At 39.6% G+C, this 26,402-nt stretch overlaps 1 protein-coding gene across 1 annotated transcript in view; it reads right to left on the bottom strand.

Annotated features, from left to right (window-relative positions):
• Positions 1–190: 190 nt before the first annotated feature.
• The window catches only part of LOC104083054 (ankyrin repeat and KH domain-containing protein 1-like), a gene marked incomplete at its 5' end in the record, with an annotated part of 78,381 nt that continues 52,169 nt past the window's right edge, over positions 191–26,402 (bottom strand). The window contains 13 exon segments of the mRNA XM_009586415.1: positions 191–388; positions 1,471–1,587; positions 1,889–1,984; positions 3,153–3,315; positions 4,002–4,177; positions 5,356–5,569; positions 6,373–6,515; positions 8,021–8,166; positions 9,016–9,127; positions 9,278–9,423; positions 16,617–16,858; positions 16,860–17,343; positions 25,660–25,762. Coding sequence (XP_009584710.1) covers positions 191–388; positions 1,471–1,587; positions 1,889–1,984; positions 3,153–3,315; positions 4,002–4,177; positions 5,356–5,569; positions 6,373–6,515; positions 8,021–8,166; positions 9,016–9,127; positions 9,278–9,423; positions 16,617–16,858; positions 16,860–17,343; positions 25,660–25,762 — 2,340 coding nt within the window.

The raw sequence follows: 26,402 nt of genomic DNA on the forward strand, positions 1-26,402 counted from the left end.
GGGGGGAGCGCGAGCGCGGGGGCGGGGAGGGCGCGCGGAGGAAAGAAGTGAACAAAGGAGTTTTGCCAGGAATTCCGTAGAGGGAAGAACCAGGGCAGAAGCTATGCAACAATGTCACAGTACCAGAGAGCCAGCTTTCAAACAGATTCCCTTACCTAAATGGTTAAAAGCACCCCCACAACTACATTGTTCATAGAAACACTTGTTCTTTACCTTCATCATCATTTTCTTCTTCATCGTCATCTTCTTGCAGTTCCAGAGTTTCTTTAGGCTTGTTTTCTTCATCTTCTTCTTGCTTTCTTTTTTGTTCCTCTTTCTTCTTCTTTCTCTTTTCCTTTCTTTTCTCCCTTTTAGCTGCAAGAGCTTGTTTTCTGCTCTCCTCTCTCGACTATGTAGGAGAAAAGGATCCATATCTAAACATTTTCACACAGACTAAGTTATACTTATAATTCAGATCGTCCCCAGAAATTTGGGGGGAGGAAGAAAGGAGAGAACACAATGAACTGGAATGATTTTGTCACATACTGAATCATTATGTGGAAACTGGGCAGACCTTATAGAAGAACAGGACTAGTTGGTCCCAAAACTTCTAGGGAATGACAACAAAATAACAACCAAAACAGAGGTATTATAAAAATATAATTTACTGGAAAACCAGCAAAATCTCTCATCATCTCAGTCTTTTCTCAAAAAAACATTTAATAACCCCATTAATATTTTTGCAGCAATGCTCACATCTTTGACTCTTCCAGAGTATTTTACAGAAAAAACTGCTAGCATTTTAATGACTTTTTTTTAATATATGGAATCAGTCAAGTCAACTATGCTATACTGTAGCTTTGCACAGCAACTGGTGCTTAACAAGTCAGCAACCTGGAAAATTTAATAAACCAATAGGGAACTGGTTTGTCAAAAATTGTAAGAGCCTCCATTAGGAGAGCCCACTAAAGAGTGGTTAAGAAGTGTCTGCATTACTCTGGGACACTTCACAGTATTCTCAGCGAGGGAGAATTTGATTTTCCCCACTCTCTGCTGAACTCCATATAGCTCATCAGGCAGCTTGTAGACTCTCCTCTGTAACACTGAGTAGAAGTCCATAAAATGCTTATGGACTACCTCTTACACAATATATAACATACTCATATACATATCACACCACTGAGACCGAAGACCTCCCTTATTCACACATCATCTGTGCTGAAGTAATGCAAGAGAGCTACTACCTAAGGTAACTATTGCCAAGTCCTAGCTTTCCTAAAAAGGACAATGGAATGGCTGAAGCAGAAGTCAGTTCTAATTTGCTACCCTCAGTATACGCTTCACTTTTTGTACATTAAAGGAAGGAAAGCACAAACAGTCACAGCATGAAGAACTACTCCGCCAAGAAGCACCAACAGGAAATACAGCCTATAGATTAATACATAGTTCAAAGTGCAGTGTTATGCTACACGACAGCAATTCTCTACTCACTTTTTCCAGGTCTAGCTCCTTCAGCAATATAGTTGCATTCTTATTTGCTTCTGCAGCCTGCTGGTCTTTAGCCTTCACAATCGTTTCCACACACTGGTGACACTTTTTCAACAGGTCCTGGAATGCAAACTTGTCTTACTACCTCCGTAATAAACTAAAATTGAGGAGTGAGGCTTCCTCTACGAATATGAGATTAGCTTCCCTGTATTCATAAACATACAAACTATTTCAACAGAATAGGACTCTAAAAACCAATTTTTTTTTTTTAAGTTCCGTATTAAAAAGGAGACATGCACAAACCTCTGAATCAAACGTACATAAGCAAACATGTACATTCAGTTTTTGAATACTTAAGAACTTCTCGTGTATATTTTCGCTGAAAATAAGGGACAGGGTCTTTTATCAAAGTTAAACTCACCTTGTCAGTTATCGTCGCTATGTATCGCATGCATTCAATGTCTGAAGGAAACTGGTTAACTTCTTTCACCAGGAACTGAACTACTTTCACATGCCCCTAGAATAGCAAAGAAAATTCTAATCTCTTGTAAGCAATTGGCAACATTCGACATCAAAATAAAAGTTTGATATCTCTTAGTCCAATCAAAAAGACTAAAAACAAGCAAGAACATTTCTGGTAAGCTGCTGTTTGGGAAGAAAGGTAGTTACTGTCTGCTCAGTCTTGACAGCATGTCTGCTGTTCTACATCATGGTGGCAAAGACAAGCTCTCCCACAAGTAATTTTTTATTTTAAAATACAAGGACCAAACCAGGCCCAAGGGAAGAGGCAGCTGTTCATGTTTTTAGTAACAGTCAGGAAGACCCTCTTTAGACCCTACCTGTCACCCCAAACCACTCTTTTGCCACTCACGCCATGGAGCTAAGTTAGATTCTTCAATTACAAGGTAAGTCCGATCAGGGAACTGAGCCACCTGAATATTATATTATCCTGGCAAACACATTCCTCTGCTGCTGGGTCCACTCATTGATGGGGTACACTGTGCAACCACACAGAAAGTATCCAACTGTTGTCTCTGGAGTTATTTGAAAACAATGGAGGGACAGCAGTGGCATGCTCAATAATGCTGTTTGTCAAAAGAGCTGTACGCTTATTTGATATTTTGTAAAAGACAAAGCAGCTACAGTTAATAAATTCCTCTGCTATAGCTATGCTCCTTGCATCCAATAACATAACTGATGTAACCATCACAAAGCATTGTTCTTCCTGCCAAGAAAAGGCGGTGACGAACCGACTACACAGTGTCCCACTCAACAACAAATTAGGAATGCATCAGGAGAAGTACAAAGGAATCAGGACAGTTTATTAGACTGGTGTTTTGTTCATCTCAAAAGCAGGACTGAAACAAGCAGTATAATCTGCAGAATTTTAGAGGGGACTATGGTAATCTCAAGACAGTGAAATCTCAAACTGAAAGTTTTTGGACAGTGTATAACTGGAAATAAAAAAGTTAACATGGTTTATGGAACAAAGCTTTTAGCCTCTCAAAAATTAGATGTGTGAAGTACACAGATGATTACTTTAAAGCAGGCATTTTATCAAAACAGTAATTTTGCTGTGTTATATTTGATTCTTTCAAAACCAAGCATTCAGATTTAAGACCAAATGAGAAACTCTGTTTTGAAAACATTTAACATTGAAACATAAAATTAAGTTGGTCTCCTACCTTGCGAAACGCTGACATAAGAGGTGTAATTTTCCGATTATCTGCAGCATCCACATCTGCTCCTGCTTGCACAAGTAGCTGGACCACATCATAGTGACCACCATTAGCTGCCAACCACAGAGGTGTGTTTCCTTTCTTGTTACGAACATCAATATGTGCTCCTCTAAAAAAGTACAAGTGTAATCGAGTCCAACAAGGTATGAGTAAAGGTGGAAGTCAGGAAGTAAGATCACGAAAGATTAGAGTATAAGTGGATATATAACTTTAATTAGTGAAATCTAGTGGCTAGATAGAGAAATTCTGTCCCTGAAATCTGCTGTTTAAGTTACAACGTAGTGACACAGGGATTATTTAAACCTCCCTTACAGAAACAAACACTCCCCTAATGTAGCCTACTGCACCACAGCTATGCAGCTAGCAACCATGGGTCCTTTAAATTATCATTAATGTGGTGACTACCCACTGGACAAAGCAGCCCCTTGAGATTTTAGCAGTGCATAGAGTTATGCTTGAAGAGCTCTAGAGCTACTTCCAGGCTCTACCCTGCAAGTGACAGCGGTGAAATGCTCATGTCGGAATTGCTGGATTAATACACAGCCAACAGAGCTGCCAAGCCAGACACTGTTTGCTTACCTGTGGTCCCAGCTGCCTGCTTAGCTTAGTAACACTGGAGTAGCAGGATACTCCAGAATAATACCGGAGAGTAGGAAACAGATAGAACATCCTACTTCCAAAGCTTCCCATTCCCTTTGCTCTCAGATGCACGAGGCAACATAAACAAGGGCACCCTTGCCACAGAGGAATACAGCTACAGAACAAATGTGCCGCTAATGAGAAGAAATAATTTACCGATTAATCAGGAGCTCACAGAACTTGTAGTGACCCTTATCCGCTGCAATTGTTAAAGCTGTATCTCTTGAGGAAGGCACAGGTGGAGCATTAACATCTGCTCCTTTATCAAGGAGAACCCTTCCAACCTCTGCATATCCTCCTGAAGCCGCTTCCATCAGAGGTGTGAGACCAGTCTGTGCAAAAAGAATGAGTTACACAGTGTGAAATTTGTACAATATACTTTGGATAAGACATAAATGATTTCTACACAGGGAAATCAGAGTTTTCGTTTAGCTGCTTATATTTAGTTTAGGAGCCTAACTTCAAGCAGTCTTTCTCAAAAAAAAAAAAACAAACCACAAACAAAAAAAACCCAAACCAAACAAAAACCAAAAACCAAATACTCTTGGGCTTTGATTTATACAAACCCAGGCAAACTGTTGACTAAGTACCACCAGATACCTGTCTCAACAGCAAAAACAAAGTTTACAACAGGATCTCTAAAAACAGAGGTTAGAACTCATCCAAATGAAGACACAAGTGTTTCTATGAAAATGCTCAGAAACTGGCTTTATAGCTTTTCTCTAGCCTCCCTTAGTGCTGAGACCTATCTGGGCCCAACTAAGTTGCCAGGCTAGACTGTTAAATAAACTTATACCAGCTGCTAACATGCCCAACTGACCATTTGAGAGCTGGCTTTTATCCATATCCCCTTTTCTCCAGCCACAGTCATTCCAGAAGCAGGCGGGGTAGACAGACACAGCAATTATTTCAGCAGCCTTAGGAGTTACCAAAAATTCCTTTGTGCTGGGGAAATCAGTCTGGCTGTCTACACAAGCTTTAAGCTTGCTTTATGGCAGGAGACACAAAGCTGTCCCAGAGTACCAAAGGATGGGACCTGTGGAGCATTTCAGAGGCACAGAAAGTCACAGTGCTGAAGCCACGGGTTCTACAGCAACGTAAAAGCTTTACAAAGTTTGACTGCACTACTTCTGTTGTAGACAAGAAATCTGTTCTATATATCACTATAAGCAACACTATTCTCTTCCTGCCTAGACTTCACTCATATGTAAAAATATGTATAACTATCTGTTCTGTTAACGAGTATCACGAGTCAAGCTTAAACCTGAAAAGTTTCTCAATCTAAGTTTCATTAAGAACTCAGAAGGACCAGTCAGCTTTTCCCTAATTGATGCTTTTTTTTTTTAATTTAAATCAAGTTTATTTCAGAACATTTAATAAGTCCTCTGATTTAGTAAGTCCTCTGAGCCCAGAGAGGCTCAAAGCAACAGGAAAATTTGAAGAAACTTGATGACTCAGAGAAACCACCTGTTAGAAATAAGTCATAAGGAAAGGCGATTCACACACTTACCTTCGCCCTGTGCTCGACATTGGCCTTCCTGTCCAAAAGCAGACTGACCACCTCTGCTCGGCCTTGGAAACAGGCCAGGGTGAGGGCTGTATTCCGGTTGGTCTCAATTTGGGCGTTAATATCAGAACCCATATCAAGCAACAGTTTCACGGCAGGTACATGGCCATTCATAGCAGCCAGCATCAGAGGAGAAATACCTAGCTTACTCCCAGTCCTAAAGGGAAAGAAACAAACTGCAGTTCCCAGAACCAAGAAATGCTCTGAGAAATGTAAGTGTATCTAAGAGGAACAAAATGTTTTGTTGTAAGCCAGAAAGGAACATACAACATATACAAATATAGACACTGACCTAAAACACTAGTGTTTTTGAATTCATTAGGAGAAACCATCAGAGTAACTACATGCAATAGACAATTGCAATTTATAAACAAGGAAAATACATTTCAGCTTTTAGACATTCAGATGGCTGAAGCACACCTAAGCCTTAAACTACATGTACTAAAAACCAAGGCTGCATCTGATTCATTCAGAAAAAACATGCTTCTAGCACAGCTGCAGTTTTAACTTTCTCTAGCAATAGAATATACGTAAGTTTTCTGAAAATGAATAAAGGGGAGCCTTAGGAGACATAGCTGTGTAAATTTGTTCCTCTTACTGAAAAAGACATCTTCAAACAAACACATAGAGATGCCCTGAGTGCTTTGGCTGGTTCCTTTACCTGTTTCTACCAGAAATAGTTTGACTTCTAGATCCAGAATGGTGGAAAAGGGAACGGGAAGGAATAGGTTTACGAACTATAATAATCCCTTAAAATTTAGGTATAAGGGAGATGAAATTTGTGATAGTTAAAAGCAATTTAAAAGCACTAAGATAACATGAACATAAAGGATAACATCAGTGCAGAAAGGCTGCAGGAGCTCTGAAAGCAGTAGAGATTCCAGCCTATGCCTCACTACGTAGCTGACAATGGAGTGTCTGTGCCATACTGCAGTTCATCTGGTGTACATAGTACATTACCTTGAATTAATTTCTGCCCCGGCATTGAGAAGAATCTTGATGATATTAACATAGCCACCGGATGCAGCAAGGCTTAATGGCGTATAATCAGACACATTCCTATGTTCTTTATTTGCTCCCCGGGCCAAGAGCAAATCAACAACCTGAAAAGACAGCATACATATTAAAAGACACATTGTGGCCTTCGCTATTATCCAGGAAGTGAAAGGATGTTATCACATGTTCAAACCTTCCAGTATGTTACCAGTTTCCATTGTCAATAGATAAGATTCTACATGAAAACCTCTGTCCTCTTTTTACTTTTACATATGTGCTGTACAGACTTAGCAACTGATGAATACACCAGCTAATCTGCGTGGGTTGTAGCAGTACAGCACTTGTCTTCCAGAAAGATTATTTTACCTAATCAAAAATGCAAGGCTTTAAAGCGAAGCTCTTCCTGTGAATCTTAAGTTTGCAAACAAGGGATCTATCCCACTCCCATAATGTCTCACACTGTTTGAGCGCCTCTTTCAGAAACTCCCACAACTTTAATTCAAATGACACTTGAGCCAAGTTTGACCATCTGTATTATATGGTCTTTCTGACAAAACACATGGTAAAAATCAGACCAACTGATGTTAATGGAACAAGCATGAGGAAGGACTTCTCTATCAGAAGCTGCGTAAGAGAAATAAAAGGGGGAAAAATTAAAACATTTCTGGTGATGTACTGCACTTTAGTGGGGCTCATTTTACTATTAACATAGGCTAGGTGATTTTCAAATAAGCCAGGAAAAAGGCTGCCTCACAAGTTGCTAAGCCAGAAACATAAGAGGTAGATTCTGGCATAAGGAAAAAAAAAATAAAGAGGGAGAACAAAAGACTTAAGTAGTTCAATAGGTAATGCTATCACAGGCCACACTGACCTCTCCTTTTGTTTGTGAGCAGCACTTGTCCTGTTAAAGATCTACAATTCAAAAGTCAAAGTGGAAACTTTCCAATTTTGGCCAACTGTTTAATCCTTACAAGTTCCGAAAGTTACCACTCCCATATCTGGCACAGAACCCTTTGCCATCTCCATGCCATCTTCTAAGCTAGTATGCCCACGACTAAAGGAAGGATTTAACAAATCTTATTTGGGATGGCGTTGGGGGCGAAAGCAGCAAGCTGAGAGAAAACTGAAACATCCTTAGAAGACCAGTATAATGTGCCCTGCATTGCATCTGCACTTACCAGCCCTGCACATTACCACTAAAACCACGTAGTGCCAACACAAATTTCCAGTTTCTGTCCTTGTGTGCCTGCACCGGCTGTTTTAGTTCTGAGAGCAGGGAGGATGCGTAAGGGGAAGTGTTCAGTGAATAAAGTTATTCGTTAAACATCTCTACCTCGCTCAGAGAAGTACTTGTCTTGCAAGGATACATCAACAGAAGAATGACCACAAGTTATAACAACCATTAGCTAGCAAAACTGGGATAGCCAAGGGAGACGAGAATAAATCCCCTTTCCTCTTGGAAGAGGAAAAAGACTTAAATTAGCTACACTTATACAGGTTAAAAACCTTCCAGAAAAAGGATGATTTATTACACCATCAACAAAAAAACAATGTACAAAAAACTATCTACCAAAAAACCCAATTCAAACCCATTGAGGACAAATATGTCTACCTCTTGGCGTCCACCGGAGCATGCCAACGAAAGCGGAGTATCCTTTGTGCGCTCAGACTGTGCTTCTATATCCCCACCTTTGTCTAGAAGAATTTCCACTACACCAACATGTCCAGCAGTTGCAGCCAGAATCAAAGGCGTAAAACCTAGTAACAAGAGATCACATTAAAAGCAACCTTGAGAATCTCAAAGGTATTATTAAGGAGCAGAAATGCACAGAAGGGTTAATTCACAATGACTTCTACTGAGCAGACATGTCTTCCTCAGACTGGGGGTTTCCTGGTATAGGCTACAATCTCAGACCCTTTCCTAGCCCTCTTCTGACCCTGACACATCTAGGCTCTGATTCCAGCCAAATATAATTAAAGGCTCTTCAGAAGAAATCTAAACAGTACTTGCACTGATCAGTTTGGATTAAGTTCCAACCAACTCATCTCTTTAGAGAAGTCATGGTTTTCCATTTAATTCTATTTAATAAAGCTCCAACAAGTGAACACAGCTGCACTGCACACACTGCTTATTTCCAAGTGGTCAATGTGAGTTCCAAGGAGAGACGCATGGTGGTCTTGTTCTCTCAGCTCTAAAAGATCTGAGATTTTGCTGAACTCTGTTATTTGGAACAATATGATACACAACCTGACAACTACTCCCCATTAGCCTTGTCAGCCAAATTTGATATTTACCCCCATTAGCCACTCTATCTAGTATGCTAAGGCCTTTTGTAGAGGGTGAATCGTATGGACAAAAGTGCTTCACATTTCGCAAATCTGCTTAAGATACCACTCAGATGCACTTCCTTTCAAAAATACAGATAGAAAGGCATGCAATGTCACCAGCTTTATACGGCCAATATTTCTACATGAAGTGCAAGAATGCAATTCTACATTTTTGCAAGCTTTGTTAATTTTCTGAAGTAAAGAATCCCAAATCCCAATTTGAAATTCGCTGTTTCAAGTTGTAGTTCACAGTCAAACTGTTTTACTGTTTCAGCTTACCCTTCTTGTCTCTGTGTTCAATATTGGCACCACGTGCTATCAGTACAGATACAAGTTCTTCATGACCTCCCGCACATGCAAGGGTCAGAGCAGTGTCATGATTACTTTCAGTCTTCACAGTTGGGAAGAAAAAGAAGCAGATATTCAGAAATTAAAAATACTTTGAGAACGTCAACATTTTGAAGACAGTACTAGATTAATTTTTTTCCTTTCAGAACTTATCAGAAAGCAAATCCACTCAAAATCAATTGCAATTACTCACGTGTGCATCGATGTCAACTGAAGGATACATAGGAAGCACCGACTGCGAGGGCACATTGCTTGATGCCTGTGAACAGGGCTCAGGCGTAGGGGATTCGGTAGTGTGCGAGGAGCTGGTGGAGCCACTGGGCACTCTGCTATTCACAGCTGAAAAGTAACACCATGTTATTAATCCACTCTTAGGAATGCCACATTTTATATGAAAAATATTTAGTCCCGTAAAACTGCAATGGTCTAATATCAAAACAGTAATGGGGGGAAACAAATTAAGTGTTCCTAAAAACAAACAAGTTGGTGTCTTGCGCAAAGAAGCTTTCCGGCAGTTAAACAGTGTAAGTATCGCCTCCAAACTGTGTTAAGTTAGAAAATAATTTTATGAATTAGTTTGTATGCATTACGAGTATGAATTATCAAGATTATTAGTTATCCTTTTCAAATTGTAACCTTGACTGTTAGAGTTCAATCATACGCTCAGTCTAAGCAGGCAAATGATTTAATCACTAAAACACAAACCTAATGTTCAGAAATACAGTCTCATTCTGGAATTCAAAAGTTTTTCATGTAAGGGTTAGTGCACACCTAGTCTCCAGAGAAGGTTTTCAAAGCAAGATGACTGACAGCAACTTACATGATTAATCCTGTCTCAGTTAAAACAACCCAGGAAGGGTGGAGAAGCAGCAGACAGGAGGGGGCAGTCAACAAACTAAGAAAGCTGAAAACTGTCTGTGCTCCCTAAAATTTATTCTGATTGATCCACAGCCTGTAAAAGATTTCATCCTGAAGATCTAGCGCAGCTCAGGGACACGAGGAATGCAACTTTATCTTCTTTTTTTAAAAAAAAAAAAAAAAAATTTAAAAAAAAAATTGGTAATTGAGAATCAGATTTTATTCAACCAGTTTTAAATGAAGCGTTACCAGAACAAGGAGAGAAATATCCTTGCACATATATATATTGTGGGGCCAAGACCTCTGCCTGCCTTTGTAACCAAATGAGAGTCCAAGGGGAGCCCAAATGAATGTAACGCTCAGCTGGGACTGATTACTTGGCAGGAAGGTCTAACAAACCTATGCACTAGCTATGAAGGTCTAACAAACCTATGCACTTTAATTATAGTAAGCCACGCTAATATAGCAGCTGGATTTGACAAGCATTGTCACTGTGGATTGCCAAATTTCTATACTGCGCAGCCTCATTAGATGGAATACCTGGTTAGCGTTAATTATTCCAAAACACACAGCATTTTGTAGTATTTCCGGAACAAGCAATTGATGGAAAACACTAACAACTGCAGCTAAGAAATAAGCAGCAGCATTTTGCTTTTATCCAAGTGTTTCGAGCAATAAAGGAAGATGAAGGATGAAATCAAACCTGCGTATAACTTACAAGAAATTTTTGCAAACCTTTCCCAGCTCAACCTTCCCGATTCCATTGACAAATTACACACCAGCGATTACTTATAGGAAACCGGTGCAGATGGAAAAGTCTCAGAAAAATCCTCAACATGACCACTAATACCACTAATTCAGCCTATGCGCATATGTGCGACAAAGGAAACACAGACTGGAGTCAGTTTAGATGGGTCACTTCAGTTGGGTTCTGGAAACATGGTGGGGGGGTTGTCACTGAAATTTTGAGAGGTGACAGTTTTCAATTGTATTTTTTAAGTAAAGCATTCTCCCTGGCGCACAGGCAAAAACCAGCATTAACATTTGGCTACCACATTTAAGCAACAAAGTATTGTATCTGAATTCAGAGTTGACTTCTGCTTCACGTTACAATCTTCACAAGCAAACCAGGTTTGTATTAAAAGCTTCAAATATAAAAGCTCCCACACTTCATCTGCTTACTATGGATTACCACTTATAGCAGCAAATGAGCATTAATTAATGCAATACAATTGTTTTCTTGCTCAATGCACTGAAGTGGAAGATACTAATTGGATTTCTAAAGATTATTCCTTCCAAAATACAAGACAGCAAATCACTTTGTTAAGGACTTACATTAACTCAAACTGGTCCTTCCTCATGAAAGACACTGGCTCAATGTTTTCAGATCTTGCAGCTATAGATACATCGAAAAACATGTGCATGTGCTGTGCATACAAAGCAGGGGTGTGCAGAGGGACCGCACTTGAGCCAGTTTAAGGGTCCTTAATGTAATATATTCAGGGTTGCCATTGCAGGTTCCACAAATTCTCTACATTTCACAACCACGACTGAAAATGTCCAAGTATTTCTTGCATACTTTAGATTTTCATCATGTGCTTGAAACATATGAGTGTGCGCTAAGCACTTCACGTGCACAGTAACAACGATGTCAAACGTGAGAAAGAACACCAAAGGCAGTAGAAATGCAGATAAATCCTGTACTGATACCCCAAACTCTTGTTTAAAATAAAATCTAACAACAAATAGTCCTACAACACCCACTGATTAATCATCCCCTTATAACTATGAAGTTTACAAAACTGCAGCATTTTTTAAGCGCAATTTTCTATTTCCCTAGCACAGCTGGCAAGCTGGCCCAAAGGACCATCAACGTAATGCATACTCTGCGAAGCAAAACACGTCTGAGAACTTCTGCCTCCAGTTTCATGGAGCTAATTTAGCTCAACCTAAGTTACACAACAACATATAGATTTTTAACTCAAAGATGACCTTGCAACAATGGTTCCAACGCCCCTTCACATATATTTGTATGAAATTGGAATTAACTCATATTTCCCCAAGTCTGTTTCTGCATTACCAACCTCGATCACGGGAGGTGGGACAGCTACTGCTCCTGCGAACCCCATTCCAGGGAGATGAGGTCATCCTACCACCAGGACACAATGGGAGAGCCACCTCTCTACTTCTGCCTCCTGCTACCAGGAGGAGCCCGGCCGTGCCCTCAGGGATGGCTTCATCAGCCTGACACCAGCCCCAGGGAAGTCGAGGATCTTGCCGATCACTAGTCTTTAGCAGGTCATACTCACAGCACCAGAAGCTAATGTGCAGTCTCCCAGAGGACCAATACTACCATACCCACTCCAGCTTTTCATCTCAGTAACTGGCATTAACGCAGGAACGACTGCGGCACTGCAGCTCAGCAGTGGAGGGCACTGCCCAGGACTCCAAGGGGAAAGGCTAGCTGGAGGGCATAAAACCAATCGTGGGGGATGATCACCTTCAGCATCTCTACGCCGTGCAGCAGAGTTTTAACAGACTAGAAATATGTGCGGCTTTCACCCTCTGAGAAGACAAGGGGGAAACTTTCGAACATGCAGCTTGCTTCCTATTGAACAGGCTTTTTGTCTTTTCACTGGGAAGGGTACTGATAAACACACTGATAGCCAACCATTGATTAAAAAAAGCAAACAAAAATCAATTTTCACAATGTATACCTCAGATGTTTATAAAATATCTATTTTGTGACATAGGTTTTGGATGTTTCTATAGACTTCAATATTCAAAAGACTTGTATTAAAAAAAAATATTCTACACATGACAAAATCCAGGTTCCCCACATTTTAAGAAGGGCTTGCAACTTTCCAAAGGGACTTTTTTGAATCGGTGTGAAGTTGAAGACAGGTCTCCAAAGACACGGATGACTATTTTCCAAAGTTATGAAAAAATATCACAGGAAAAATGAGTAAAACACAAGGAAGCAAGAACTTGGTATTTTATGTAAGTACAACTCTGCAGGCATTGGCAGAACCTCGAGCAAGCAGCCCTGGATGACATTGCAGCTGTAGTCTGAAACTGCATCCACCTAACCATTGTCATGCCATGAGCATGGACATTCATGAATACTGGACTTGGATTTCAGTTCCTGTTTCCTCAAAGGAACTGGGATTTTCAGGACAAAAACCAATCCTTTTTCATGACCGAGCAGTCTTTCAGCCTGTACGTGCAGCTTCTCAGTAACGTGTCACTGCAGAGGCTTTTGCACATCGGTAGCTGCGTCTCGTTTTATGAGTCACCATTTCTCACTCCCGGTTATCCTAGTAACCAGTTTTACTCCAAACAGCAATCTTAAATACAGTAACTTAGATGTCACCTTCCAAATCATTACCTTAAAATATCATAATTCTGTATAACTGACCACAACCAGAATTTCAGAATCAAGTATCAGTTAAAGTTTCTCAAAACACACCTGGAATTTCAGTATACAAATGGGAGCTCTCAGGAGGAGAGTCAGAGACACACAGAGATGCCACCTCCTGACTAACAATACCAGCTGAGTAGAACAAACAGGAGTTTTGTTCTACAACTAGAGACAAAACCTAGCAACAAAGAAGAGAGAGTTCCTCATCTTTAATACCCTAAACCAGCAAAAAAGCCTCAATTCAGATACTGCCAACTAAGAAATCTACTATGGTAAATGCATAATGTGAACTGAAATGCAACTCCAACTATGCAAGACAAGATGCTTCAAGAAACCAAATGTGTACTAAGTAATGAAAATTAGATCCAAAATGTCCTCCTCTAGTGGAAGATGTGATCCAAAATAATTTATTGCTTTCCCACTCTAAACTGCACGTCTGTATCTCTTTTGTAAACCCAATTAAAATTTTGACTATAATAAGTCACACCTTCAAAGATAGGATTAGTTGCAAGATTTTTGGTTCAGCACATCTAAATAAACCAAACAACGAAAATGTTCTGGAGTGGAAAGAGCTACTTCATTTTTAGGTTCTACCTGACTTTCCAAAAGTTACTCGGTTACTTCTGTGTAGCTTTATGAAAGAGGAGACTCAGGAATACGTCTACCAGTGACTGACTGCCAGCGAGACTTCCAGCACTTTGCACCTTGGCATCAACCATCTCAACACTAGCAGCTGACAAATTATGCCAGCAGACTGGCAAGATTAATACTCCAGTTATGTATGTTGTCACAATTAAGTTAGTCAGCAAAATAAAGATTTGAGGCTTTGTAGAAATGCAAGTTCTCCCTTACAACTAGTCTCAGCTGAGGCTTTGAAAAATTTGCCTCTTACATTGCCACTGGTAAGAGCAACAGTAAAAGGTATTTTGGTGCAGAGGGCAAAAAGCCGATTTAACATTTCTGTTCTTCTGAAGTAGACTGATACAAACTGGAATACTCAGATCTAAACCAAGAGTCACTCACCACTGTTACTGCAGCTCCATCAGTGGTACCGCGACCAAGGGAGACACTTCATCAGCACACCCGAGTGTGAGACACAACTTCTCTAAGACACAGACTTCCCGCACACTGGGCACAAGCGCCTTAACAATTTTATCTGGCATCTGTAGCACGCATGTAAAAATCAGTTCTCATAACAGTTTCTGTTGCTCAAAATTTCTTTACAAAATTAAGGACTAATGGGCAAGTTTGTGGAAAAAGGTCAAGTTTTAAATACGGATCAAAGAGTTTGGAGTATGAGTAGGTAGATCTACAGTTGTTTTTAAATGTATATAAATTTGAGATATAGTAGGATTATAATTTACACAGGGGTCAGCTTTTTACACAATCTGGATTCAAAAAGTGACCAAAATATCTCATTCTCTTCCAACATTTTTTTTGGGGGAGGGAAGTAAAACAAACTTAGGAATTTCAAAAGAAAGTATATTTCAATAAAGCAATATCAATACATTTTTGCAGAAGCCTCTGAAGTTAAAGTTTCCTTGAGTTGCATTTCTGCAAATATAGTTTCTAATAATTGTAGAAGAGCATGTTATTTGTATCGATTTTTGAAATGAGTAAATAATTTCTTAGCAAAAAATGTCTTTAATTACTTAGCAAAACCAGGAAAGAGTTTCAGAAAATGAACCAATGTCTATTCAAGGTTTTTAAAATTATTTTTAAGATAAAGTTTTTCTGGTAGTTTGCAGTCAGCACAGTTCTCACACTCAGCTGACTGCAGCACTTTTTCATTTTGGGTGCACCGAATATTTTGGATGCAATACGCAGCTGCTAACCATGAAAGGGTATATACTACATGGTCTTATGCTAGATATGTTAAACTGTCAGCAACAGGAACTACTCCAGAGATTAAGCCCTTGTTGATTGTGTTTTGCATTAACCATTCAAATCTTCCTCCTCACACACTCCAGTACTAAATCATGAGTAATAAAAACCAAGAATAATCCAATTGCATTTTTGTTTTAATATTGGCTGAATACTCTGAAGAGCATCGTAGAGTGGGGAGGGAGGCAAGCCATGCCAGAAAAGCGGGAACTAAGACCGATCGTCTATAATACCAGAGGATTTCTTTGAATTACACTGTATAGCTGAAGGGAGGTGGTACACCGCGCCACACTATTCCACCAACTGTGGTTTCCATGGGAGGCTGGAAAGTTGCAGGTAGTCTCAACTTGCATGAGCTTGATGCAATTACCATTCTAAAAGTTCACAGGAATGGCTGACGAAAGGTCTTACTGCACATTTCTACAACCTTGAAATGAACTTAAGCGAGCACAGGGCAATGACTACGAAGTTGGGGGAGGCAGGGGGGGAAAGACAGGAAAATAAGGGCTGAGGGACAGACACAAGGTGCAAAGAAACATTGAAAAACACCGAATTAAAAAAATACTACAGACCAAACAACACTGGCTATATCCTGCATACCTCCAGCAGCAAACATCAATCCTAGTCAACTCCATGAAATGAAGTCAACCAAAACAATACCTCTTTTTCCACAAGGGGACTCACACAACCCAATGCGTGGGAACTTCCATTCCCCTTCACACCGTTATCAACAAATGGAAGGATGTTTGGATTTTTGCTTTTCATCCAGATAACAGGACGTATGCCGTATCTTGTAACTAACAGCAGATATGCCTGTACAACAACCAGGGTTTAGAGGGTATTCTGAAAACACAAGCCATTACAGAACTGAGCGGTTGTGCGCGGATTCCAGGTTGTGTTTAAACCATAGCAGTGCCTCGGGCAGCAAGGAAAGGGACATATTTGTCCATACAAATGACAATAATTTGGCCTTTCTAGAGATGGCTACTACACTGAAGAAAGTCACTGAGGTATAAGCCTGTATAGAAAATTCTACAGAAGATATAAAACTGTCACGTTTTCAGGTTTCCTAATGGGCACTACTAATCACTCATGATAAGGCTTTTTAAAGAAGCACAGAAAAAGATGAAGCCAAAGGGGCTAAAACAGGTCTCCAGTACAGGAAGTTTTGCACTTTGGAAAAAAAGATATTTAAAAGTCTCATGTTAGAATTGGAAGTCACTGTTAGGATTAATAGCACTAATCAGGAACTTTATTCTTAAGCAAGTATTCCCAAACTGGAAAACCCCAAGATGTTTTTGGAGGGAAGGAGAGAGAGGGAAACTGAGCACACAAATTAATGCAAAAATAGGTATATTTCTTAACCCACCTGCTATTAGGTCATCAAGAGTGTCGGTAAGCGTCTGTGCTGGAGTGGCAACCATTAATCCGTCTGGTTCTTGAACTAAGAGCCCCTGCCCAGCAATTTGCTGCTGCTGTCCTACATTCTGCTGATTCCCTAATGCTTTCTGAAGTTCAAGAGACTCTGTCCCATTATAACCTAAATTACCAGAAAAATTACATTGCGGTGCTGGCAAAGGCTGGATAGGGACAAACTCTATTTGTTCAGCATTGCTCGTCATCTTTAGACAAGATTGTGTCAACCTGAGGTAACCCTGAAAAGTTATCCTCCGGCAGACCCTTATCGGCTTCCACTTCCGGGAAGACCCCTGTAAGTGGGCACTGCTGCTGCAGGGGAAGTGGTGTGTCTGTCTGACCTTTGGTCTCCAAATATTCTTTGGTAAACTGCTGTTGGGTTTTCATCTGCAACTGCCTTTCCACCTTCTGCAGCTCCTTCAATATTTTCTTCTTCTTCTGTACTTGTTCTTCTCTGTTCTTTTTAAGTTCTTCAATCTTATCTTTATTTAAAGGTTCACCTTGAATTAATTCCAATGATTTAAGTTGTGCTTTTTCAATAGCACTAATTCTCTGTCCAAGTTCATTCAGCTTGCCTTCAGTCTCTTCTACTATGCATTCCAAAGGCTGGTATGGGTGAAAAGGTGGCAGTAGGTCCTTATCTGCTACCTGCAGGGAACTTGACTTCTGCTTGGATGCACCTAAGCACATGAAAAATGTTTGAAAAAATGCCATGCTGAAGATACCCCAAACCTCCCCTCTCACCCACCAAAAAAAAAAAAAAAAAAAAAAAAAATCTTTACAACTAACACTGCACATCTGTCAAACCACAGAAAGGTAAACCCTACACTCCATGTTAAGACAAGAAAGGACAAAGCATATAGCTGGAATTTTCAATATTGATCCTAATATCCCTTTGAACACAGCTATTTTAATCTTAAGGAATAAGGAACCTTTATGGTTTCTGACATACGTGACAATGCATCTGGGAAGTGAAATCAGCAAGAAGAGCAAGGCAATTTAAATAATTTACTTTCAACAGCAAGGTTACAAGCAAAAGTAATCTCTATTTGAGAGAAGACTAACTCTACAGTAAGATCAGTATTTTGAACTAGTATTTCTCCAAACACTATACCATTCCATTTATATTACAAACAGAATCCTACCAGTGCAGACTTAATGTATACAAATATATACTGAAGCTTTAGCACCTTTTTAAAAGCTCTGAGACAAAATTAACAGTTTGCTTGCCTCCCTCTTTCCAGTAACAAATTAACAATTCTGCTCACTATTAAGACTTAAAAAATAATCTTCAGCACAAATCTAGCAAGGAACACCAAGCCAGGGCAGCGCTTCTCTGAATGCTCACTGCCTTCAAGAACCCCAAGGCTGCTTTCCCAAAAGCCACGTGAAACCTCCAGTCAGATCTTGCTAATAAGAATCTATTAAGTGCTGGAATTTTAATTATGGCTTTATTGTAAGAAACTTTAATTAAAATGTGGAAGGTTTTGGCCTGACCAAATAATTTTCCGCACTAACACTCATTTGCTATACCCAAACAGTGATATATGTAGCTTTAAAAAAAAAAAAAAACAACAAAAAAACACAACAACCAAAAAACCCACCTTCAACATTTACAAAGCAGACTCATGCACTTAATCATTAAAAGAGGAATTAAAATTACGTAGTTTGAGCCATGGTTTAATAAAGTTACTTAAACATCACACAGTTAAGTGAAAATCTGGATGCAAGAAGAACTAAGTCCCAGATCAGTCACTAGCTCTGGAAGGATTAAGTTTCCTAAAACGCCAATTTATTTCTCTCTGGGCCTTCCTTCACAAGTGACTTCATTTTGCACTGCTGTCAAAACAGCAGTCACACTTCACTCTGAAATGAATCTTTTTTTGAGGAACTAATTGAAAAAGCAAACAAATGTGAGAATTTTCTCTTAAAAGAGAATTTTGTCTTATAAAGAACAAATATTAAAATAGAATTGAACCACCTCTGCGCTGAATACCTTCACCAGACTTTCTGGAGTGAAAGCAAACCATATCTAAATTTAAGGGAAAACACAAAAATCTTAGTAACCCCAGGAAATACCCCAGCATCCCACAAACACTGTAGACACCCTTCAGTAAGCTCTTTCTCCAGCTCAGTGCTTTACATAGCTGCCTTGTACAGGTCAGTAGTTCCAGCTGAATACCTATTCCAACCACTAGTATTATTTTGTCTCTGAACCATAAGAAGATGAGTCCCAAGACAATTTCTCGGAAGACAACAAAAAATTTGACTAAAGTTTAGCAATAACTTTGTGCTGGCTGGTGGATATTTAGCTCAAGCCTGCTATAAGCTGCTAGCTATTTGGCTTTGTAGTGTACTTAGGGTTTATATAGTTATCCTATATAAACTATGTATCCTAGGATATACTAGGATGTACCCTATATTATTATCCTGTGTGACTTAAAGCGTTAAGTTTTGCAGACCACTCCTGCAAAATATATTTGCACTCACCAAAAATCTCTGAAATGCTTGTCTATATCTTTGTTAGAAACTAATAAAAGTCAATTGGTGTCTTTTGAAACTAAGCTGCTCCACTGCTGAAGTAGCAGAAACATTATAGTAACCCAACTGCAAATTAACCCTGCCTTTAAGACGCGACTAAGATGGGATCCCTTTGCACTGCTCTGTTTAATGTCGTTCCTAAGGTTACCGTATCTATCATTTCCATCCTAACACAAAGCATTCCCACGACCAGGCAGCTCTAGACAGCTTCCATCACTCTGGAGGAAAGAAAAGCTGCAGTTCAAAGAGCCCCCAAATAATAAAGTACCAATATTGTCCCTCTCAATTAAGTCCCACCTGGGGAGAAAACAAGCCTGTCATAGGAAAACTCTTCTACAAGCACAAGAGAAAGTAAAGAGCAGAAGTACAGCCTCGTATAGAGACCTGGACTGGGTAGAGGAGCCAAGGCTGGTCTCACAGCAGGCAGTGCTCCCCACAGAGCAGCGCAAGCTGGGAATGACCATGGAAGGTTGGGACAGTTTCTGAAGACAGGCATTAGGAAACCAGCAAGTGAAGAGCTGGGCTCTCAAGTTCCAGAAGAGGTGTGGAGATTTACTTTAATCAGCTTCTCATTAGTCAGCAGGGCCACTTTTCAGGTTCCAGATCCCCCTTTCCATGCCAGAAAACAGTTGCAACCTTGTTGGAAAAGGACAAGGCATAGGAAGAAAGATCTGCTAAACCTGACGTGCACACCTGAACAGCCAGTTCAAACGAGAGGTGGAGAAGACACTGTTGGTAGCTTCGAATATGTAAGCATTCTAATATAACATTATCATATTATAATACTGGAAGTATTTAAAAGTAGCAATTTCCTGTTTTATCCAAATCTCTTCTATATTACAATATCCTGAAAAATACTGTGCCCATTTTAGTAAATAATTATGAACAAGACACTACAACTTTTTTTTTTTTAAATTTATTTTGTTCATTTATCTGTTTGGTGGAGCATCAATCTTCTACACAACTAACCTACCACAAAACTAAACTTAGCAATATGAAGTAGTCAATCTAGCCTCTAAAGCAACTGTTTTGGCCACTTTTGGAACACTTGTTTAGTATGAAATGAAGACTGAGGATCAATGAAATCCAGATGTTGCTACACAAATACCACCTCCCATCAGGTAATCACGATTACAGGACAAAGAATTGTTCAATTGACAGAAAACCCAGAGTGGTTATGGTCCCGCCAGGAAAGCCACAGAGTAAGGAAATGACTGTTTCCCAATTTATTTTGTGAACGGCAGCACCAATTGCTCTTTTATTTATATTTCCATATTCCCACAGGTTCTGCTTCCTAACCTGACCAACTCAGCCTTCACCACCATTCTTGCAGAGCACGCACATGTCTTCAGCCCGTTTTCGACCAAAACACACGACTTGGGGTAAGACTTACTCTGCACAAACGGAGCTTCCCGTCCTTTTCTCTGATTTCTTACTCTCCCCAGGAAATGAGAGGTAAATGTTTCCTATGGAAACCTCCTGTACTTCTCCCGTACACTGTAGATAATCTCCTAAGTACCTGAGTTGCAATAGTTCGTTCACCCAGATGAGCCTCCCCCAAGCACCATTCCTGGTTTCTTGAGCACCCAATAATATGTAGGGAGGATACCATTACCAGTTTTTAATGCCTTCTGGCTGCAAGTAACTTTTAAAGGTCCTAGACACTGTGAGCAAGAGTTTGGAAAAATAACCTTCATATTTATAGTCCTCAGGTGGCTCTCCTAAGCAATTAAACTCTTCTAATTTACATTTGCTTAAAACACATTCACTCTTTATAGGGTTGCTGCCTAAGAACAAGTCTGATACCATATTTCTTCCTGAGTGCTTACGATTCTCGAGGAACTTGCTCTTCTAGCCCTGACTTCTAATCCATAGAATGCCTTCTTCTCCCAAGAGAGAAGTAATTTATACGCCCTTTCACAATGAATAGAGCAGCACAGGTGAGATGCTACCGGTCCAAAATAAACCTACCTAAAACTAGCTTATTCACCCCAATGACATTGTTATTAGATGTACTGTCTACATTTGCTAACACCCAAATGACAGCCTAGTACTTTACAGTAGTAGCACAGGCAGATACTTACACTATTCTCTGCAAGTCTGAGGGCTGAGATATTTACTCCAAGGAAGTGTCCAAGAAACATGAAGTAGGTAAGTAATTTTCTTACATAAATGGAGCCTAGTTCAGATCTTACCCTAAAAGCACTAACTGATGAATTAGCAAGGACATCTGTTGTATTTTAGAGCAAGCAAAAGTTTAAGAAAAATCACTACTTTATTTTTAAGGTATTTTCAGAAAATTAAAAAGACCAAAGGTTTGTTTTTCAATCCATTATGCTCTTCAGGAAGTTTCTGTCAACACAACTTGCATTTCAGCTTAGTGGTTTTCCTCTGGTGGCCTGATGATATCTAACTTGAAAATTGCTAAGATGTAATTAAATTAGCCCATGGCAAGCAGGTGATTGAAGCTTCAAAGGAGCGGAATTTCACAAACCGCCATGAAAAGATTTTTATACGCTTGTGTTCTTGGGGACCTACACATGTCTTGTTTTTAAATCATCTGCCTGCACTGCATAAAAGAATAACAAGTCTAAGTCTACTAAGAAAGTATTAGTGAAGTTAGAAAGCCATGAGGCACGGACTGTTACATTTCACTTGGTATCTCATCCCAGATAACTGGGTCAGCTGCTGACCCAGGCAGAAAATACGAAGAAAATGAGAAAAGTTAATCAGAAGACATTGAAGCACATGAAACAACAAACAGGCAGCTGGACTGGGCAATAGCGAAGTCTGAAAGGAGTCAGAATGGAAAAGCAAGAATATCAGCTTGCTTTTCTAATGCCTTCACCTCAATGAGAACAATATAATCTTTCTAGTTCTACCGTTAACCTGGCCCCTATTTCAATTAAATCACAGAATGTACAAGATCTCTGCCAGTATATAACTCCGTGTTAGGCACAGAAGTCAGATATTAGAGTAAAAAATATTTATTGAATTTGTAGCTATTGAAGCTACATGGAGTTTGTTTTTCTTCCCTTTCTACGAGCCATTAAGACTTAAATTTAGCACGGGGATACAGGGGATACCGTATATTGAAGGTCTAACTTAAAAAGCTTACAGATTCCAAAAATCCTACTCAACTTTAAGGGAACTCTGGTCTCCTTCCCAGGGATCAAAGGCAGATGTGAGCAGCTTTCACGTGAAAAACTTAAGTCTATTAGGTCTTCTGGAATTCTAAAAAAACATGCACCCCAAATGAGAAACGCTGCAAGTTACTGCCCATTTAAAAACAACACTGGAGAAGTCTAATGACAGCATGTTGATAGGTTTTAAGCACTCAGTTAAGGCCAGTTAGTTCATTTGTAAGCACAATTTCAGATTATCTATGAAGTAAAACAAATCTGGAGAAAAACGTACAAAATAACTGATACCTCAGCCTCCAAAAATAGACTACTTTAAATTTTGACATGTTTAAAACCACCTTACATAGTTCAAATATTTTGACTAAGAAAACAATACTGCTGCTTTCCACAGACTTCCTGAGCATCCCCTTGTTACACAAGCATGTTGTTTTTCAATAATGTTCTAAAAACAAGCCATGGGTTCAAGCCACTGCACTCACCAGGCACACTCTGCGAAAGACTAAGGCAGAATCACAAACACTGCTGGGAGCTTCAGATCCCACTCTTATTAAACATTGGTTTGCATTTACAAACTAGACAAGATTATCAACGGCAACACTATTACACCAGCTGATTTCCTGAAGAAACCCAACAGCATTTCTTTTGACTACCTCATGTGCTGGGCACCGAGACCCCCTCGCCCCAGAGAACGAGATGCAGGGACACTTGGAGCTGCATCATGGCCATTGCACTTTACATCCCTCACAGCGTAAAGCAGGAGAGACCCTGTGGTCCTGCAGAAACAGCACATTTGTTTTTTCTAGCCAAAAGACTCTGTGTTGAGCTGCTGCATCAGAATTGCTGCTGGCTGCTGAGCAATCCTGACTGCGTTCAAGTGAGGGCAGCAGCAAGTACAAAATGCCAAGGAAGGGATCTCCTGCCTCTCCCCACGAAAGCACAAAGAGCTGAACTTCACTGGGATTTCTCTTTTACATGGACACAACAGACACATGTTAAATATAGTGCACTAAAAACAATCCTTCCTAAGCATATAAGAGTTGAGGTCTGTTCAGTCCCGTGAACTAGTTCTACTTCTTCTTTCACCTGATTTTTCTTCAGCTCTTTAGGAGGTTACTACCTTTGCGTATCACCTTTATCTGAGTCTCTCTAGATTCACTGTCAGCTCTAAAGTGTTTCTCTTTTCAGTTGCTAAACATTGATACTAAATCCTTTGCCAAAATAATTATTCAAATGGCAACTATTCCATATGCCTTCTTACTTCACTGAAGAATAACAGTGTAATTCAAAATTAGACCATAAATTCCTCCTGAAAAACCTTACACCATATTTGAATCATAACAATAACATACAAATGTATTCTAGTTTTACACTCAACTTGCCAAGAACTCTTCAGGAAACAAGTTGTTACTATTGCATGTCTTGCAAAACTAATACAGGTCCTTGAAAACCAGACTGCACGGAGGTTAAGAAGGCTAGGTGCTCCTCTCCTTCCTCCAAATAGTTAGGAGTTTTTATATAAACTCAGGGGGCTACTTCTAACTGTGAAGGCAAGAAATTTGTCTTCCCCAGGATAAACAATTTTGTAACGTAAGAACTTAAGAATGCCACCCCCCCCACCCCCGCCCCAGAAATAATGAACACGCCTTTATTCACACCCTTTTTTGCCCCTCGTCTCCCAAGAAGTCCAAAGATGAAAGTCTGGTATATTAAAGCCACGTGTGTATAACAAGTTAAGAATGGAGGTTCAGCAAAGAGCACTAACTATCGCAGTTAAAGTAGCAGAGTGATATCACTACAACGGCCACACAGTGTTTATCACAAAAATACCATTTTCCCCCTAAAGATCTGAAATACACAAGAGCTTTGCACACAAAGTTTTCAGGAATGCTTCATCAGCCCAATGCCACATTTTGGATTGCTACATCTCTCGCAATGCATCACAGATTAGTTTCGCTGACATGCATGAAGCATGTCCTGAAACACTGAGAACAACTAGATCTCTCTGTGCCACTTCCAACAATACCGTATTGCTAAAAACGCGCCTAAAATATGTGCTGACATTTGCAGTAAGTTTTTAATGAGAGCCATTTCTTAAGCTACAATCATTTGCTTTTCATAATTTGATTAAATAACATGAGACTATAACCTTGTAACTTTAGTCTTCCGACTCAGTATCAACTAATCTCTCATTGATTCCCATGCATCACAAAATGTACTTCCAGAACACTAACCCACTTCGCAATACTAATAGTTATTTAACTGTAAGGGCACACGTGCTAATATATAGCTTTTTGCTGTTTTATTTGAACCAGATGTTGCGTATTCTTTTCATTTGTTTGGTAGTCATTTTTATGAAATCCAAAATATCAAGCATTGCACATCCTAGGAAAATGATACAGTAACTGCATCTGAGAAGTCACACACATGGCATATATGCACAGAGAGCGCCATGGCTGCACACTTAAACACCATTAGGTACACAATTTTTTTCTCTCTTCGTTTGTGCCCCTGGGGTTTGTTTGTTTGCTTTAGGAAGCACTGAGCACTTCCAGAATAAAGGAATTAAGTAAAGCTAGCTAATAGAGCTTTGGATACTATAATATTAATATACCCGTCCAAAACTGTAAATCATTAGGAGCTGCAGTTTGTAACTTTCCACTTGAGAATCTGCTTCGCTTTCTGAGCTGACTTAGCAGACATGAATTTGTTACAGAATCCATAGCCGGAAACGAACTGCTAAATTCGCCATTTAATGACTGCAAATAGTTTTAATCAGTCAGTTCAACCATGTTCAAAGAAAAAACCCTGATGTTATGATTACTTACAAGAGTACTATTACTAATACAAGAAAAATCTGCATTGGCATTTTACAGCGCCAACACGTTTGCATTGCTACTGCAGGAACAGAAAAAAGTTGATATATCAAGTTCATGGATGATAGTTGCAACTATCCTAGATGACCAATGTACAATATTCAAAAGTTAACACCACACCTAGAGTTTATTAATGTTTTTCATCATTCTGCACTACGGCAGTTACCACAATCATTTTCTTCCAAAAAAATTAGAATAAGCATAGTTCTAATAAATCAGAATAAGCATAATAAAATTAGAATAACCAGTGTTACTATACTGTAGAATACAAGAAAATAAGCAAAAACTGTGCACTATATAAAATACTTTTAAGTTATACTTCATTAGAGGTGTTCAAGAATTGATGGAGTGGACTATACTATGCATAAGCTCTAATAAAATTGTCCCCAGCCTATCAGTGTCCAAATTGCATATATTCTCCGAGTGGCGACATACTAACCTTTCGCCACTCCCAAGAGAGGTGGCGAGTTCTCTTGAGGGGTTCTGTCAGGCTCCTGGGGAGGTACAACCATAGCAAGTGTATGCACCGGTACACGTGGAACCTTAAAACAAAGCCACAGACACACACTCAGGTAAAAAAAACCTTTTGAATGGACCAGATCTTGAAGTGTTAACACAAAGATACATTTCTACAGCAGACCTCCATTCCACTCCTCCCAAACTGTGTACGCTATGCTACCTCTTGGTATGTCCTGTCCCATGCTATTTTATTGTGGATAATATGTCAAAGCTAACTATGTTACTCTTCACAAAATTCCAGGCTGCGTAGGCTGGAAAACTGTTAACATCTTTAGGCTTTTAATCAACTAACTCCACTGGAAAGCTACCTCTCCAGCCTGCAGAATTCTAAATTTACACAATGTATTTTCTTTCATATAATAACCAAAATCAGCAACAACATTTGAGGGGTGCTGTCACAAGGGTTTAGAACTGTTGAAACAAAATACTGAGCAAACACAACCGGGAAAATAGTATTTTTTTGAGATACTAGGTTTGGGACTATCCCATCTAAGGAGCAGGAAAGGGAACAAAGCTCATGCACTCTTCAGGACACTGCAGACAGTATCAGTCGGCTTTCTCACTCTCTACCATTTTCAAACGCATAGACTTTTTAAAATTCTTTCCACTGTATATGTTCACATCTAAATTAACTTCAGAAGTTAACTACTAAGGAAGTACTTC

Source organism: Fulmarus glacialis, unplaced genomic scaffold (assembly GCF_000690835.1).
Source record: "Fulmarus glacialis isolate BGI_N327 unplaced genomic scaffold, ASM69083v1 scaffold6811, whole genome shotgun sequence".
Classification (NCBI taxonomy): domain Eukaryota; kingdom Metazoa; phylum Chordata; class Aves; order Procellariiformes; family Procellariidae; genus Fulmarus; species Fulmarus glacialis.